This window comes from Narcine bancroftii, chromosome 14 (assembly GCF_036971445.1).
Source record: "Narcine bancroftii isolate sNarBan1 chromosome 14, sNarBan1.hap1, whole genome shotgun sequence".
NCBI classification, from domain to species: domain Eukaryota; kingdom Metazoa; phylum Chordata; class Chondrichthyes; order Torpediniformes; family Narcinidae; genus Narcine; species Narcine bancroftii.
The window spans coordinates 38,845,878-38,864,264 of record NC_091482.1 but is presented as its reverse complement, the minus strand read 5'-3'; the positions used below and the strand labels follow the sequence as shown (position 1 = coordinate 38,864,264).

At 44.5% G+C, this 18,387-nt stretch overlaps 1 protein-coding gene and 1 long non-coding RNA gene across 2 annotated transcripts in view; both read left to right on the top strand.

Moving 5' to 3' along the window:
• Positions 1–18,387, top strand: part of LOC138749980 (uncharacterized) — a 250,978-nt gene that overhangs the window by 201,450 nt on the left and 31,141 nt on the right. The window lies entirely within an intron of this gene.
• On the top strand, positions 4,610–15,226 carry LOC138749497 (microtubule-actin cross-linking factor 1-like). Its single transcript, XM_069910908.1, has 3 exons — positions 4,610–5,549; positions 6,366–6,461; positions 12,115–15,226. Exons 1-3 carry the CDS (start codon positions 5,396–5,398, stop codon positions 12,120–12,122), a joined length of 258 nt encoding a protein of 85 aa, XP_069767009.1. The 5' UTR covers positions 4,610–5,395; the 3' UTR covers positions 12,123–15,226.

Below are 18,387 nucleotides of genomic sequence, written 5' to 3'. Positions count from 1 at the left end.
GTGCCCACGTCTGCTTGGTTCACGAATTTCCCCACGTCAACTTGGTTCACGAGTTGCCCGGCCATTCTGGCTATCTTCTTGCCTTTCATAGGTCAGCTTGGTTTACGAGTTGCCCCATGACAGCTTCATTCATGAGTTGCCTAGCACTAATGGTTAACTAATGGCTGTACGTCGGTAAGCTGGGATTACTAGTTGCACCATGACGGCTTGACTCACGAATTGACAGGCTGTCAGGTTCACGAGTTGGCCCACGTCTGCTTGGTTCATGAATTGCCCCACGCCAACTTGTTTCACGAGTTGCCCGGCCATTCTGGCTATGTTCTTGCCGTTCGTAGGTCAGCTTGGTTTACGAGTAGCCCCACGAAAGTTTCATTCACGAATTCCCTGGCCGTCTGGTTCACGAGGTGCCCACGTCTGCTTGGTTCACGAATTTCCCCACGTCAACTTGGTTCACGAGTTGCCCGGCCATTCTGGCTATCTTCTTGCCTTTCATAGGTCAGCTTGGTTTACGAGTTGCCCCATGACAGCTTCATTCATGAGTTGCCTAGCACTAATGGTTAAATAATGGCCATACGTCGGTGAGCTTGGATTACTAGTTGCACCATGACAGCTTGACTCACGAATCGACAGGCTGTCAGGTTCATGAGTTGGCCCACGTCTGCTTGGTTCACGAATTGCCTCACGCCAACTTGGTTCACAAGTTTCCCGGCCATTCTGGCTATCTTCTTGCCGTTCGTAGGTCAGCTTGGTTCACGAGTTGCCCCACGACAGCTTGATTCACGAGTTGCCTTGCCATCTGGTCACGAGTTGCCCGACGTCTGCTTGGTTCACAAATTGCTCTACGTTAACTTGGTTCACAAGTTGCCCGGCCCTTCTGCTTAACTAATTCACGTTCGTCGGTCAGCTTGGTTTACTAGTTGCCCCACGACAGATTGATTCACGAGTTTCCCGGATCTTCTGGTTATCTAATTGCCGCTCGTCAGTCAGCTTGGTTCACTAGTTGCCCAACGTCTGCTTGATTCCTAAGTTGCCAGGCTGTCAGGTTCACGAGTTGCCTGACATCTGCCTGGTTCACGAATTGCCCCACGTCAACTTGATTCACGAGTTGCACGGCCCTTCTGGCTATCTTCTTGCCGTTCGTAGCTCAGCTTGGTTTACGAGTTCCACAACGACACCTTGATTCACGAGTTGCCTTGCTGTCTGGTCATGAGTTGCCCGACGTCTGCTTGGTTCACAAATTGCTCTACGTCAACTTGGTTTACAAGTTGCCCGGCCCTTCTGGTTATCTTCTTGCCGTTCGTAGGTCAGCATGGTTTACTAGTTGCCCCACGACAGATTGATTCACGAGCTCAGGGCCCTTCTGGCTATGTTCTTGCCGTTCGTAGGTCAGCTTGGTTTACGAGTAGCCGTACAACAGCTTCATTCACGAGTTGCCTGGTCATCTGGTTCCCGAGTTGCTCACGTCTGCTTGGTTCATGAATTTCCCCATGTCAACCTGGTTCATGAGTTACCCTTCCATTCTGCTTAACTAATTAGTCATTCTTAGGTCAGCTTGGTTTACTAGTTGCCCCACGACAGATTGATTCACGAGTTGCCAGGCCGTCTGGTTCACAAATTGCCCCACGTCCACTTGGTTCACGAGTTGCCCGGCCCTTCTGCTGAACTAATTGTCGTTCGTAGTTCATCTTGATTCACGAGTTACCTGGCACTTCTGGTTATTAATGGCTGTTTGTAGGTCAGCTTGGTTTACGAGTTGCCCCACGAAAGGTTGATTCACGAGTTGCCTGGCCGTCTGGTTCACGAATTGCCCCACGTCTACTTGGTTCACGAGTTGCCCGGCCTTTCTCGCTATCTTCTTGCCGTTCGTAGGTCAGCTTGGTTTACGAGTACCCCACGACAGCTTCATTCACGAGTTGCCTGGCCGTCTGGTTCACGAGTTTCCCTGACATCTGCTTGGTTCTGGAATTGCCCCACGTCAACTTGGTTCACGAGTTGCCCGGCCCTTCTGCTTAACTAATTGCCGTTCGTAGGTCAGCTTGGTTTCTGAGTAGCCCCACGACAGCTTCATTCACTAGTTGCCTGGCCATCTGGTTCACGAGTTTTCCTGATGTCTGCTTGGTTCACGATGTCAACTTTGTTCACGAGTTGCCCGGCCCTTCTACTTAACTAATTCACGTTCGTCGGTCAGCTTGGTTTACTAGTTTCCCCACGACAGCTTCATTCACGAGTTGCCTGGCACTTCTTGTTAACTAAAGGCTGTTCGTAGGTCAGCTTGGATTACGAGTTGCCCGAGTAAAGCTTGATTCACGAGTTGCCCCACGTCTGCTTGGTTCACGAATTGCCCCACGTCAACTTGGTTCATGAGTTGCCGGCCCTTCTGGCTATCTCCTTGCCGTTCGTAGGTCAACTTGGTTTATGAGTAGCCCCACGACAGATTGATTCATGAGTTGTCTGTCCGTCTGGTTCACGAGTTGCCCGACGTCTGCTTGGTTCATGAATTGCCCCACGCCAACTTGGTTCACGAGTTGCCCGGCCATTCTGGCTATCTTCTTGCCGTTCGTAGGTCAGCTTGGTTTACGAGTTTCCCCACGACAGCTTGATTCACGAGTTGCCTTGCCGTCTGGTCACGAGTTGCCCGACGTCTGTTTGGTTCACAAATTGCTCTACGTCAACTTGGTTCACAAGTTGCCCGGCCCTTCGGGTTAACTAATTGCCGTTCGTAGGTTATTTCATCAATTACCGTGTAATGTTGCTTATTCTAATTTACGAGTAGAAACATGAATGCTTTGAAATAATGTTAATGTGCACATCTAATAACAGGGGTTAAGGCCACATGGGAGGTTTGTAAGTTTGACACCTGAACTCGAAAGTTGAGCTGCCTGCATTCCACCTTGAACACCTTTTAATGAGAGCATGATGAAGAACCAACAGCCAATTTGCTTCCAGATGGTGGGGGGGGGGGGGGGGGGGATATTGGAAACTGAAGCAAAAAGCCAAGCAGTTCTGCAGTCATTGTGTGTATATTTTCATTTTGGGTTTCCCCATGTTGCCTGTATCCATGTTTAATGGGGGTCTGGTGATGAAGGATATTGTGGCAGAATTTTGGATTACCTCCAGGATTATCATAGCAGAGCAAGGAAAGTCAGCAAATGATTAATGGAATCATCAGGTGCAGAGACGATAACACCATAGATGGGGGCGGGTTCAGGAACAGGTGAAGGGAGGTGGGAGGAAAGTGTGATTTGAAGCTCATTTGGGGGTAAGATTAGTTTGCAAGGTTGCAGAGATTGATTTATTTCAAAGAAGTATTCGAACTCTAGAACCTTACAATATTACATAACAGGAACAGGCCCCTTTGGCCCTTCTAGTCTGTTCTGAACACTTTTCTGCCTAGCCACACTGACGTGCACCCAGTCCATAGCCCTCCATACCTTTCCCATCCTTGTACTGGTCCAAATTCTTTTCAAATTTAAAATTGAGCCCACTGTCACCACTTTAGCTGACAGCTTGTTCCACACTCCCACCACTTCTGTGTGAAGACGTTCTCCCTCATGTTCCCCCTAAATGTATCCCCGTCACCCTTACCCCATGTCCTCTGGTTTGTATTTCACCTGCTCTCAGTGGAATAAGCCTGGCCATATTTACTCTGTCTAACCCCCACATCATTTTAAATATCTCTCTCAAATCTTCCCTCATTCTACACTCCAGGGAATAAAATCATAACCAGTTTAACCTTTTCCTGCAACTCTGCTCCTGAAGTCCAGGCAACATCCAAGTCAATCTCTGCACAATTGCCATCCTTCCTGCAGTTAGGCGACCAAATCTGCACACAATAATCGGAATTTGGTCTCACCAATGTCTCTTGTACTTTCTACTTTGATTTATCAATGTCAATGTTGCAAAGGCTCTCTTTTCAACCCTGTCCACATGTGACACGACTTTCAGAGAATTAGGTATCTGTATTCCGAGATCCCTCTGTTCTATCGTACTCCTCGGTGCCTACTGTTTACCCTGTATGTCCTTGCTTGACTTCTCCTTCCAAAATGCAACACCTCACTCTCATCTGCATTAAATTCTATCTTCCATTTTTCAGCCCATTTTCCGAGCTGGTCCAGATCCCTCTGAAGCTTTGAATACCTTCTTCGCTGTCCACAACACCTCCTATCTTAGTGTCATCTGCAAACTTGCTGACCCAATTTACCACATTATCATCCAGATAGCCTTCCTGGTTTCTTGCTTGAGGTTTTTTCTTGCATTTTCTATCCTCTTCAAGCACCTCATTTGCTCTCTGATGTCTGTACCTTGCTGCACAGCTCTCTTCATCCAAACCAGATTCCTAAGCCTGCTAATCTTGCCTTTCATCTTGACAGGAACATGCAGTGTCTCTACCCTCCAAATGTCACCTTTATAGGTCTTCCACTGACCTCGCACATACTTTTCGCAGACCACATCTACTCGACCCTTCCTCATTTCCTCAATATTGGCCTTTCTCCAATTTAGAATCTAAACCCGAGGCCCAGACCTATCCTTCTCCATCCTGAATGAAACTAATGGCATCATGATCACAGGAGTTGATGTTTAAGGAATTGGAATATGCATCAGAAAGACAAATCAGTAGTTCCCGTTTGGCTTTATTGATGTGGAGAGCAATTCTGCTCATGCAGTCAGAGAAAAGGCGGACCATTTATTGCAGTAAATGGCTTGGGATTGATGGTCATGGAGAAAAGTTGTGGGCCATTAAGTGCTCAAGTGGAAATAGGAGTTGACATCGGGTTGGATTGCTGAGGGAGAACACATATTTGCCAATGAAGGATGACGGATTGGGGAGAGGGGACACCCGGAGTAAAGGTAGATGGGCAGAAAAACAATAATGCAGAATAACCTTCTGCAGTCAAATCTGTGTCCATTAGTGGTGAAAAGCCAAATGAATACTTCAGCATTATTTTTACCAATGGTGATGTGAATCTAAGCTTCAAATACTCCATGTATGCCAGCTATCGTAACATTTTTAAACATTTTCTTGTGATCCTGATGGTTTGCAAGGGGATTTCAGGGCCAGCCAAGAGATGTAGATGAGATAAAGATGATGAGCTCAACAGCATCAGAAAATACACAAACATCAGGCATATTAAAAACGTAGAAGCATTAATGAGTAAAGATCAATAAAATGTTTGATCTGGTTGTTTGAGAAAATCCCAATATCCTGTGGTTATTGGGTCCTTGAAAATGTTCGCCTCCTCTCCCCAAAGCAGGCCAGAGAGTTGTTGGTATTTATGATAATTTTAGAGAATCGTCTTGACAGGCTGTTATCTCCTTGACACCAAGACAATATCGAAATTAACCAAGGCCTCGGCGAATCTAAGATCTACAGAAAGAAATCTCAGTTTTATTGTGGATGAGTCATTGTGTCATTATGAAATCACAGGTCCTTCATGAAGAAATTTCTGAACATGAAGATGCTCTTGAAAAGTTACAGGAAGCAGCAAAGTGCCTGCTGTCCTTGAGCAATGACGTTGTTCCAAATGTACTTCAGCTTCGAAAGACCACAGGTACCATTTCAACATTTGCTGCTTAGTTCAAAAGGTGGTTCTCTAATTACAACAGATAAAAGTGATACTTCCTGCTGGCAAATTAGACATTTTCAATATATGCAAATTACCAGTTGGGATCCACCAACCTCTTTGAACCATTCTAAAATATTTCTTGCAATTGATTGGATTTCGAATGTTGAATCATCTTTACCAAGCACGTCCTAAATAGCATATCATTTCATAAACTGCTCTGAAAACTCTAAAATAAATGGAATGATCATTGACTAAAGAACTGTGTACATTCAAATAAATGTTTGAATAAAATACAGTATTTAAGAAAGTTCAATAGAACTTTCTCCACTGAATTGTTGTGAGTAGTTCAGACTCGTATGCCAGAATCTCAATAGTATTGCAAAATGTGTATTTATTGAATGAAATGTTTGCTCGAGTGGTGCATCCCACTTCACCTGCTCCTCCCGATGAGTAAAAGGCCTTGAAGTCAACATGTTTTCAACAAAGAGTTGCACGACTGTCCTTCTCTTTCTCTCCAACTCCTTTTGCAAATGTCCCTTCCTTTTCACTGTTCCTCATTTCACTCATCTGCTATTTCACGTTGATTCCCTCCAAACTTTTTTCATTCCTTGACCACCCTTTTTCTCCTACTTTTCCCTCGTCATCTTCTGTTCTGCGTTGCTTTAAATATTACTAAACCCACAGTTCGCCTTTCTCCAAAACAAAAAATGTGTTTGTTTTGATGAAAACACTGGAACCTTGTGGTAAATCTTTGAAGACACTTTTAAATGTATGTGTTACTGAACCTTGTGTTCCTTTTAGCTACCATTGAACAGAGATTTCAGCGTTTGCATCAGGGAGCATCAGAGGAGAAGAGGAAGTTGGAACAGAAAAATGTCCAAGAGGAAGACCTCAAAGGTTTACTTTTACCTGGCACTTATAATGTTGATTGCAAGATAAATATTGACCGGGACAATTACAGTCCGAATACAGGCCATCTCGGCCCCTCTAGTCTGCACCTATTTCAGTGAGCTCCTCTAGTCCTACTTTCCCACTCCCTGACCAGTCCCTTGACATCCATGCACCTATCCAACTTGTTCTCCAATGACACGAGAAGTTACATCCCAGACTCTGGCACCAGGGAGACAAACTACCATCCTGTTTCTTTAATGGTATCCACAGCATCCCCTATCTGTCCTCCTGACCATTGAATCCCCTATAACTATCACCCTCCTCTTTCTTTCCCTACCCTTTTGGGCAACGGAGGCTGACCTTGTGCCAGAGATACAGCCACTGATTCCTTCCCCAGCCTGAATGCCCCCACAACGATACTCAAGGAGGAGTACCAATTGTTGAGGGCTTCAGTCGCAGGGGCCCGCTCCTGTATCTGTCTCTTCCCTTTTCCCTCTCCTAACTGTAACCCACTGATCCTCCTCCTGTGGCCCTGCTAAGACCACCTGGCTATAGCTCCTATCTATGACGGCCTCACTCTCCCTGACCAGAGCGAGTTCCTTAACACAATCCCTGAGATGCTACAGCTCAGTACACCTAGTGTAATCGTGGATGTCTGGGAGGCTATAAGACTCCAGGACCCCCCCACATCTGACACTGAGCAGAGAAAACTGCTCTCACACTCATCCCTTCTCTCTTCCCCTCACCTTAGAAAGAGAAAATAACAAAAAGATAATATGTGGCAAATATACAGTCTTACCTTAATCCAGAGATGCTCGACCCCAGTCTCTTCTCGACCTCAGCCTCTCGAGCCAAAGCCTCGAAGCCCCATTCGTTCACCAGGCCACTCCCTCACTGGATCACTCCTTGCTAGCCGCTCCTTTGCCTTACCCTCCCTTTATTGGCCCTTGACCAATTTAACCCGTCACTCTCACCTCGCTCCTCCTCCGATTACTGCCCGAACTCTGGTTGCCGCCTCCTCCGACTTGCTGCTCGAACTGACTAGGCCCAAGGCCTGGTAAAGAACAGAATTTATTGTATGATAGAATCTTGTATGTTCTTTAACAAACCAGATAGGATGTGGTTTAAGATCTCATCCAAAGCAATTGCAACCACTCATGCAATTTTATTTCACTACTTCCCCATTGTGCCATTTAGAAATGCACAGAATCATGTGAATGGTGTTTCACTTCACCATCTGAAACAAGCAAATGGGTTATTACTATTAAAGCTTTCCCTTGCATGTTAGAAGTTTGAAAAAGATAAAAGCTGCTACATAGTTTTATGAATCCACAAGTGTATAAAAAGTAGGTTGTGGCAAATCAACAGCAATTATCCATGCTTGCTGCATCCAGGCATAATCGAAGATTGGAGCATGACTGCAACACCATGTCAACTGTGGCGAATTAACTACCAATCCAGGCTGAGCTTTAGTAAAGCCCCTGTAACCTTGACTCCCTGTTCCACTCTATGCTGAATCGAATAAAGTGACATTAAGTTATGTTAAATAACATATTAGGGGTCTCCTAAGTAATCAATATTGACCCCTGGTGGGGGTGGGGTGGGGAGTGGGTGGGTCAATGGGAAGATCCAAGGGGTTGAAAAATCATAGGGGGTCGAAAAGGCGTCGATAAACTTTGAGGTGTGGATTCAACTTTTTGGGTTTGAAAGATTCTGCTCCTGCCTGGGCGCTCGACGTCCCATCACCTGCTGGCTCACCCTCCTTCCCGGCCACTGGGCTTAAGCCAACTCAGCTTAATGGCTCATTGGCCACTGCATATCAAGTTTGACTCTTTAACAAAATGCTTCATCTGTAATATCAAGCACTTGTGTTGGTCTTGTAATGTCCCCACGGGGTACTGTATCTGTGCTGAGCATTTGTGCTTTCTATTGGCTGGCCCATGGCCAGTTCTGTCTCCCTGTTGGTTATTTTGATCATGTGACGATGAATGGTGGACAGATGGCTGGTGATGAGGGGAAGGGGGAAACAGAGAAATCTGTTTGTGACAAATTGGCCCATCAATTCAATGCTTGCTATCAAAATACCCCAGCTCTATTGCCCCACTAGCCCCATAACCCTTTCCTTTCAAAGCACCCTGTGGCTGTACCCCTCAACAAGTATTCTGTTTTAGATCATGTAGAAAGTGGGGGGAGTGTGATAACGACCTGCCAGGGACAAGTCGAGGTGGCCATTTCTCCGGCACAGTGGTTGGCACCCCTGGCTCAGAAGGGAGGAGTGGGAAGAGGAAGAGAGCAATGGTGATTGGGGACTTGTTGGTTAGACAAGTGGATAGGAAGTTCTGTAAATAAGATAGAGGCTCCCAGATGGAATGTTATCTCCCAGGTGCCAGGGTCAGGGACGATTCAGATCAAGATCACAGCATTCTGGAAGGGAGGGCAAGCAACTGGATGTCGTGGAACAATGACATCGATAAGAGTAGGGATGAGGTCCACAGGAGGGAACAGAGGTAAACATTCCTTTCTCCAGACATCTAAAATCCAGAAAGCTCCAAAATCCAGCATTTTTTTTCCTGGTGCTTGTACTGTGGAGAGAGAAAGATAGAGATAGATGATAGAGTGACTTGTGTGGGAAGGGGGAGAGAGAGATGGCAGCGTGACTTGGGCGGGTGGGGGGAGAGAGATGTCAGCGTGACTCTGGCGGGCGAGCTGGGAGAGAGACGGCAGCTCAATGGGTGGGTGACAAGAGAAAGACGGCAGCACGACTTGGATGGGTGGGGGAGATGGCAGCGTGACTCGGGTGGATTGGAGAATGGTAAATGTAGTCCCCTTGTTTAAAAAAGGTAGTAGGGAGAATCCTGGGAATTTTAGACCGGTGAGTCTTATGTTATTGGTGTGTGAACTAATGAAAGGGATTCTTAAGGATGGGATCAATGAACATCTAGAGAAATATAGTCTACACAAGGATAGTCATCATGTCTTTGTGAAGGCAAGCTTGGTCTCATAAATCTAACTGAGTCTTTTGAGGAGGTCACAAAAGAAATTAATGAGGGTAGGGTGCTAGATGTGGTGGACGTGGATTTTAGCAAGGATTTTAGAAGGTCGGCCACGAGAGATACCTGCAGAAAGTCATGAGTCATGGGATGAGTGGAAAATTACCTGCATGAAATAAAAGCTGAAATGTGAGAAGACCAGACAGTAATAGTGGAAGGAAAGGATTCTGCCTGGAGGTTGGGGACTGGTGGAGGGGCCGCAGGGATCTGTTCTGGGAACCCCTGTTCTTTGTGATTTTCATAAATGACCTGCACGAAGAGGCGGATGGATAGATCAGTAAGTTTTCGGATGAGACGGAGGTTGGATTGGAGGAGTTATGGATGGAGATGAAGGCTGTTGAAGGTTACAAAATGATAAAGATGGGATGCAGAGTTAGGCAGAAAAGTGGCAGATGGATTTCAATCCAGATAAGTGAGAGTTGATGCATTTTAGAAGGACAAACCAGAAGGCTTAGTCCAGAGTTAATGGTCGGTTACTTAAGAGTGTGGATGAACAGAGGAACCTTGGGTTGCAAATCTACACATCTCTCAAGGTTGCCCCACAGTTTGATAGGAGAGTTAAGAAGGCCTATGGTGTGCTGAGATTCCTTAATAAGGGGTTTGAATTCAGGAGTAGAGAGGTCATGTTGCAACTCTACAAATCTTTGGCATGACTCACTTAGTGTATTAGGTTCAGTTCTGGTCACCACATTATAGGAAGGATGTGGAAGCAATGGAGAGGGGGCAGAGGAGATTGACCAGGATGCTGCCTGGATTGGGAAACAAGTCTTATGAGGCAAGATTCGCAGAGCTGGGACTTTTCTCTTTGGAATGTAGGATTAGAGGAGACTTGATAGAGGTCTAGAAGATTATGAGAGGCACAGATCGGGTGGACAGCCAGCAAACATCAGAGATTATATGTACAAAGTTAAGGGAGGGGAGTTTATGTTACATATCGGGGTGGTTTTTTTTACACAGAGAGTTGTGGGTTTCCTAAAACAACTTGCCGGAGATGGTGGTGGAAGCTGAAACATTGGGAACATTTAAATAGAGGGTGATGTGGTAGGAAGGGTTTTGTACTTTGTTTTAGGAAGGAATGTTTGGGTCTGCACAACATCAAGGGCTGTAGGGCCCTGAACTATGCTGTAGTGTTCTACAGTCTATGTATGTTCTAACTCACCCCAATCGCAAACCTGCCACCAACATCAGGGTAATATACAGCAATCTAATCCCCTTCCATCCAGCATAGGCATGTCTTTGAAGATGAGAAGGACTGGAGAATGGGAACGAATGTGGATCACTGAGAGAGTGGCACACTACTGGTTGTGCCATTATGTCACCCGATAGGACCCCATCTCCCCTAGTAACCGTAGTTTGGAAATACAAGACTGTTGTTCCCATTCATCAAAGGAAGAACATTTGACTCACGGACTGAAGTGTTTTGACCATGATTCCAAGTTGCTGTTCTGGAAATTGAAATGAGATCGAATAGTGTAGCTTTCACCATCACCATTATACTGTGGAATATCTCCCCTAACTGAATCACAGAATAGACACAGCAGAGAAGAAGGCCATTTGGCCCATTGTACCATGCCTGCTCTGTACATGGATGGCCATTAATTCTACACTTTGACCATGTAAATATATCCCTCATTATCCCTCAAATTTGATCCTGAAAGTCGGTTCACAGGCGTGAATTCAAACTTTGAATCTCAGAGTAAAAACATCTTTCCCTTTGATCATTTTTTAACACTTATCCCCTTTGTGACTCAGAACTTACTGATCCCTCCGCCAGCACGAACAGGCTCTCATCCATTTTGGCAAAATCTGCACTATTTGATGCAAATTTAGACATTGTTGCGTCTACTTCCAAATCTCGATTTTTTTAAAATTAATGAGTCCAACACTGATTCGTCAAGGAATATAGTATTTCCCATCCTTTCATCCATAAAACCACTATCTGAAGCCACCTCTCAAGCATGCATGTCAACAGTCGTCCAAAGATATTATTTGCAATTTTATATACTTCCCTCAGCAAAAACAATTCAATCCAAACCTCTTCAATCTAGGCAACTTCCTGGTGACCTCTTCTGAACCCTCAACAATGCTTTGACATCCTTCCTGAAATTCAGAGACCAGAACACTATGTAATATTCCAAATGGGGCTGACCCAAAAGTTTAGACAGCTGCAATTTGACTCACCAATTTTTACATTCAGTGCCCCAAATTACGACATCCAGCAGGCTGGATGTTTCTTTACCATCCTCTCCACTGTCTTGTCTCTTTCAGGGAGCTATGAGCATTCAACTCAAAATCCTTCTCTCCATCAATGCTATACTTTCCTCTTGCATTTAACCCCCCCCAAAATCCAGCACCTCACTCGGGGGAGGGGGAGGGGTGGGGGCGGTGGAGGGTGCAGGAGAGGGTGGGGTGAAGGAGAGGGCGAGGAGAGGGAGGGAGAGTTCTCGAGGAAGGGGGAGGGATATAGGAAGAGGGAATTAAAGGATTTCTATTGTCTCAGATTCTCTATCAAAAAGTGCAAATCATTTTGTGCTAAAGACTTCGCGTGATCTTGTTTAAAATTACGTTCATCTCTTCCCTTGAATGACTTTTGTTTACGCTGCTTGTAGATTCGTAAAGTGCAGAAGGGAGGACAACAACTTGTGCTGGAAGTCAAGTTGGTAGCAGGACCAACAGTCAATAAGGCAGCGACACTTGGAAATACAATCAACATGTTCAGATATTTCTACATCCAGTCCTGGAGGATCTCAACAAAGTTCAAGCAAGATTTGTGCCAACATCTAAAAATTAGACAACTCCAAGAAAAATATAGTGAACAGCTCCAACCTTTCAACACGTCATTCATCACCCTCAGGAAACCCTTCAACTCTGCATCAAGGAAACAACTATGAGCCGCCCCTTCTAGTGTTAGATGAACTGAAAAGTGCATATGGATCCTGAGACTCTTCAACAAAGGCATGTTGGCCACACTCATGGTCAGCAACAGTATGTGGGAGCCTTTTTACGTGAAGTGAAGAGTAAACAAGGATCTGTTTCAGGTCACTTGCCTGAGTGCCACTGGTACCATGTAACCCAGTCGCATGGTCGAGTGGTCGGCGATTAAACCTGCTCCCCCACTAGGCTTGCCTGGTGAGGAGGGTGGCTAGATACCCTGCAGAATGAAAAACAAGATGTGTCAAAGGGAGGACAAACTATGGACAGGAAGGTCTGGCAAACCATCATCTGAGAGGGAACAGCAACCTTTGAAGCCAGCAGATGTGCAGAAATAGAAGAAGATGGGAGGAGAGGCCGTACCAACCCAAGCCTGATCTGCCATCTGGAACGAACCGTCCTGAATGCAGAAGAATTTTCAAAGGCAAGATTGGACTCAGAAGCCACTTGATAGCAACGAGGATGAAAGATTTCTGACAGACAGCCCAGAATTCAAACTCATGTGCAGTCCTGACCACTGGCCGTGTAAAGGCATTGCCCTAACACTATGTCAACCATGACACCCTGTCAGCTCAGAGAAGCCGGCTGGAATCTCGAGCGACTGGAGGAATCAATTGGTCAGGCAGCGATGGGGAGGGGTCGGGGATCAGCGGCGGCAGTGGGGAGGACTCAGAGATCAGCGACGGCTCCTCCCACAGTCCCCACACACAACCCCCAACACACAAATGCCCCACACACACATACACACTCTTTTTTTGAAAATTTTATTTGATATTTTCAAATTATATAAAGAAAATCAAATACATATAAAGTAACTATAAAATACAACCCCTCCCCCTTACTAATACAAAAAAAGAAAAAACCCTCCCTCAAAACCTTACAAAAAATGTATCAAATACTCCCTGATTGGTGTGCCAACCATACAATTATTTAATTTCTATAGTCCTGTGTTCCAAATATAAACCTCACATATCAATAAAAAAAGAGCAATTATTTCTCACATTATATGTTAATTATTCTAAATATACACAAGACTGCAATTCATTATGCCATTTTCGCAAGTTTAGTTGGACATCATTCTTCCATGTGACAGCTATACATATCTCGCTACTGCTACTGCTAACCCTAATCTTAAAAAAGCCAAATATGGTTTAGCCATTTCTGAATCAACAAATGGAACAATAACATAACCCAACAAACACATGTTTGGATCCAATCGAATATCCATTTTTAACAAATCCCTCAAACATTTTATAATTTCCACCCAAAAATGCTTAATTTCCTTACATGACCAAACTCAATGTACAAAAGTACCTTTCCGCTCTTTACATCTAAAACATAAATCTGTTAAACTGAATCCATATCTATTCAGTTTCTCAGGGGTTAAATATAATTGATGCAAAAAATTACATTTGACCACACTATAATTAACTTTGTTACACTGTCAACACATATTTTTGACAATTCCTCCCATGTCAAAACAATATTTAACTCTTTTCCCATTTCTCTTTAACTTTATAAATATCTACTTTTTCCATTTTCTCCGGCAACAACCTATGCATATCAGAAATAGAGCCTTTTTCACCTTTATCTGCACTTTCTCCCAATTCATAATAATGTTGTTTAGACCGTAAAATTATTTTCTCATATTTATATGTTTGTAAATTATTATCACGTAATTTCACTTTAGATAAAATTATCTGTACAATTGTTTCGTAATTTTTTTTTTCTCCAAGCCTTCAATTTCCTTTTCCAAATTTAAATCTTTCATCATCTCAAAGAGTCTTCGCCATTTTAATTCTTTGAACAATTCTTGAAGATTTGTCCAACAAAGGATCCAAACAACAGTGAAAATTTCCTCTGACCAATACATTCCATTTGACTGATGCAAATTTAAAAATGTCTCTGAAATAAATGTCTGATCATCTTCATTTGGTGCATAAACATCCATTAAAGTCCAACTTTCAGAAAAAATCTGCCAGTTAACAATCAGCCCTCTTCCAGCATCAGCAATAAAGAATCCACAGGCACAGGTATTTTTGATGAACTCATATCCCTACCCCTCTAGCTTGAGAGTTCAATAAAGATGAAATTACATGTCCGACCCAATCTCTTTTCAATTTCATATGTTCTCTTTCTATCAGTTTATTGCAAAACTACAATATTTAGCTTCTTCATAGAATCGATAACACATTTCCACCCTTAACAATTCAAAGTTGCAAAATGTAAACTATTCATTACAACTGACATAATGACACCTAATCTTTCATAATTAACTTTAAAAACCCTTAACCAACAATAAAAAATAACTGAAAAACACTTACCCCCGAAAAAAACTGCAACACACATACACACTCCAGACACACCCCCAACACATCCCCCCACAATCACACATCACTCACACCCTGCAAACACCTCCCCCACACACATGCCCCAAACATACACAACTCCCAAACACACACTCCACACATACAAGCCCCGACACACACCCCCACAATGACACACCCTCTCACCACACGCAAAGCACCCCACACACAAGCCCCCCACACACTCAAACCATACACACACACCGACCCCCACTCACACAAACCCGACACACACACAAATAACCCCACACACACAAATCCCCCACACACAAATCCACACACACAAACACCCACACACACACAAGTCCCCCCACACACAATCCCCACACACCTCACACATCCCTCACACACACACCCAACACACACACACCACAAACACACACACCCCTCCCACACACACACCCCACACACCCACCCCCATACACATCCCACAAAGCCTCCCACACACACACACACACACACACACACACACACACACACACACACACACACACACACACACACACACACACACACACACACACACACACACACACTCCAATACAAACTATTTCCACTCTTTCCCCTTAATCTCGACTCCGAACCGGATTCTCAAATTAAAAGTGGACTTTGTTCCTGGACGAATATAATACGGGTCTGGAAGTCGGGTTTTAGAACGAAAGGTTCTGAAAACCGTTCAGGAAAGGTCCCCCCAACTATTTCAGGCCAAATTGGAAGATGTGCTTTTATATCAGGGACATGTTCTATCAGTGAGATCATTTTGTTGAGTTCCTTCCATTTGATGTCGATATTGTGCTTTATACAAATGTTCTGTATATATTTGTTCACTTATGGAAAATGTAAAGAAGGAAATTCCCCCACGCACACACACCCACTCCCATACCCTCCCCCATACACACACACACAAACTCACTCCCACACCCTCCCACACACCCTCCCTCACACCCCTTCTTACACACGCCCACACACATACACCCTCAAGCAACCACGTACATATACCCCACACACAACCACCACACAATCCCACCCACACACCTCACACACATCCCCTCACACATTCCCTCCAATTCCCCACATGCAGCCCCCAAACACACCCCCAATCCAACACAACTCCACACACACACACCCCAACACCCACACACAACCCCAACTATCTCGGGGCAAATTGGAAGATGTACTTTTATATCAGGGACGTGTTCTATCAGTGAGATAATTTTGTCAAGTTCCTTCCATTTGATGTCAATGTTGTGCTTTGTACAAATGTTCTGGATATAATCTGTATATACTTTTCACTGTAAAACAAAACCTGCACATGCGTATACACACACACACACACACACACACACACACACACACACACACACACACACACACACACACACACACACACACACACACACACACACACACACACACACACAAAATGTTCTGGGTCCCTCCAAGAGGGGCAGGACTGGCAGCTCAATGTTCTGCGTCCCACCAAGAGGAGCAGGACTGGCAGCTGAATGCTTTGGGTTCCATTGTTTCAGTGGAGAGGGGGTAAGCACGAGGGTTGGGTACATTGCAAGACAAGGAAAATGTCCCAGCTGTTCTCAGTCAGGATAGAGTCATGGGCTTGACTGCTGAGGCTTTGTGGTTGGTTGGAGACGAGGAATGAGAACGGGATGACCACTTTCATGTGAAAGGAAGGGAAATTTAGAGAAGCTAATTTGCAGAAAGACAGAGGCATCTGTAGCAAAGCAAATTCTGGCAATTGGTGGGTTAAATTTTCCCCACACTGACTGTCCTCCCATACTGTAAAAGGACTGTATGAGTTAGTGTTTGTCAGATGAAAGTTTTATAAATCAATAGCAAAAAGTTGGAACTCGAGAAAGTGCAATATTACATCTCTTATGAAGGAATGAGACAGGCTGGCCCTTTACAGCACCCACTCTTTGCGAGCAGCTCTGCTGAGGATAATCAAATATTCCCATTCAGAGCTCCTAAAAATCAAACAAAAACCGAGAAACATTAAATCAGACTGACCCGACAGGACAGAGGGCCTAAGATCGCTTGGAATCAGCAAAAGCGATAGAATCGGCAATCTCCGTCAGGCCGAGGGACCTTGGAACAGTTCACGCAAGTACAACCTATACTGGATGAGCGGGTCCTTGCGGAGAAATGGATTGGAGTCAATCCACAGGACCATCAGAGCAGCAGGGAGGATAGGAACATAGTAAGTAGGAACAGGTGTAGACCAAAAATGGCCCATCGAGCCTGTTCTGCCATTCAATAAGATCATGGCTGATCTAATTTATGACCTAACTCCACCTACCTGCCTTCTCCCCATATCCCCTAATTCCTCTATCATGTAAAAATTTATCTAACCGAATTTTAAATATGTTTAATGAAGCAGCCTCAACCACTTCGCTGGTTAGAGAATTCCAAACATTCACTGCTCTCTGGGAAAAAGTATTTTTCCTCATCTCTGTCCTAAATCTACTCCCCCGAATCTTGAGAAATCTACTCCCCCGAATCTTGAGACTGTGTCCTCTGGTTTTAGTTTCCCCGGCCAGTTCAAAAACCTTCCTACATCTATCCTATCCATACCCTTCATAATCCTATATGTTTCTATAAGATCTCCTCTCATTCTTCTGAACTCGAGCGAATACAATCCTTGATGATTTAAACTTTCATCATAAGTCAACCCCTTCATCCCAGGGATCAACCTAGTAAACCTACTTTGGACCATCTCCAAAGCCAGTATATCCTTCGTCAAATATGGAGACCAGAACTGGACACAGTACTCTAGGTGCGGTCTCACTAGTACCCTATTCAGTTGCAACATTACCTCCCTACTCCTGAATTCAATTCCTCTAGCGATGAAGGCTAACATTCCATTTGCCTTCTTAATAACCTGCTGCACCTGCAACCTAACATTTTGCGATTCATGCACAAGCACACCCAAGTACCTCTGCATAACAGCGTGCTCTAGTTTTTCACCCTTTAAATAATATTCAGCTCTTTTATTTTTCTTGCCAAAGTGGATAACCTCACACTTACTAACATTGTACTCCATCTGCCAGACCTTTGCCCACTCATTCAGCTTAACTATATCCCTCTGCAGACTCTCCACATCCTCATTACAATTTGCTCTTCAACTCAATTTGGTGTCATTTGCAAACTTGGCTACACCACATTTTGTCCCCTCCTCCAAGTCATCAATGTAAATGATGAACAGTTGTGGGCCTAACACCGCCCCCTGCGGCACCCCACTTACCAATCTCTCCCAACCTGAAAAACTCCCACTTATCCCAACTCTCTGCCTCCTGTCAGACAACCAATTTTCAATCCAGGCCAATATACTCCCCCAAGACTCCACTTTCCTGTAACTTACTGATAAGTGTCTTGTGAGGCACCTTATCAAACACTTTCTGGAAATCCAAATATACAACATCAACCTGTTCCCCTCTATCCACCGCACCCATTATATCCTCAAAGAATCCTAACAAGTTTGTCAAACAAGATCTTCCCTTTCTAAAACCGTTGCGTCTGCCTGATTGAACCCTTATGTTCCAAAAGTTGCACTATTTCATCTTTCATGAC

Coding starts and splice junctions, on each gene's coding strand:
- LOC138749497 (XM_069910908.1), top strand. CDS start 5,396: ATGAGTCATTGTGTCATTATGAAATCACAGGTCCTTCATGAAGAAATT. Junction 5,550..6,365: donor TCAGCTTCGAAAGACCACAG/GTACCATTTCAA, acceptor TGTTCCTTTTAG/CTACCATTGAACAGAGATTT.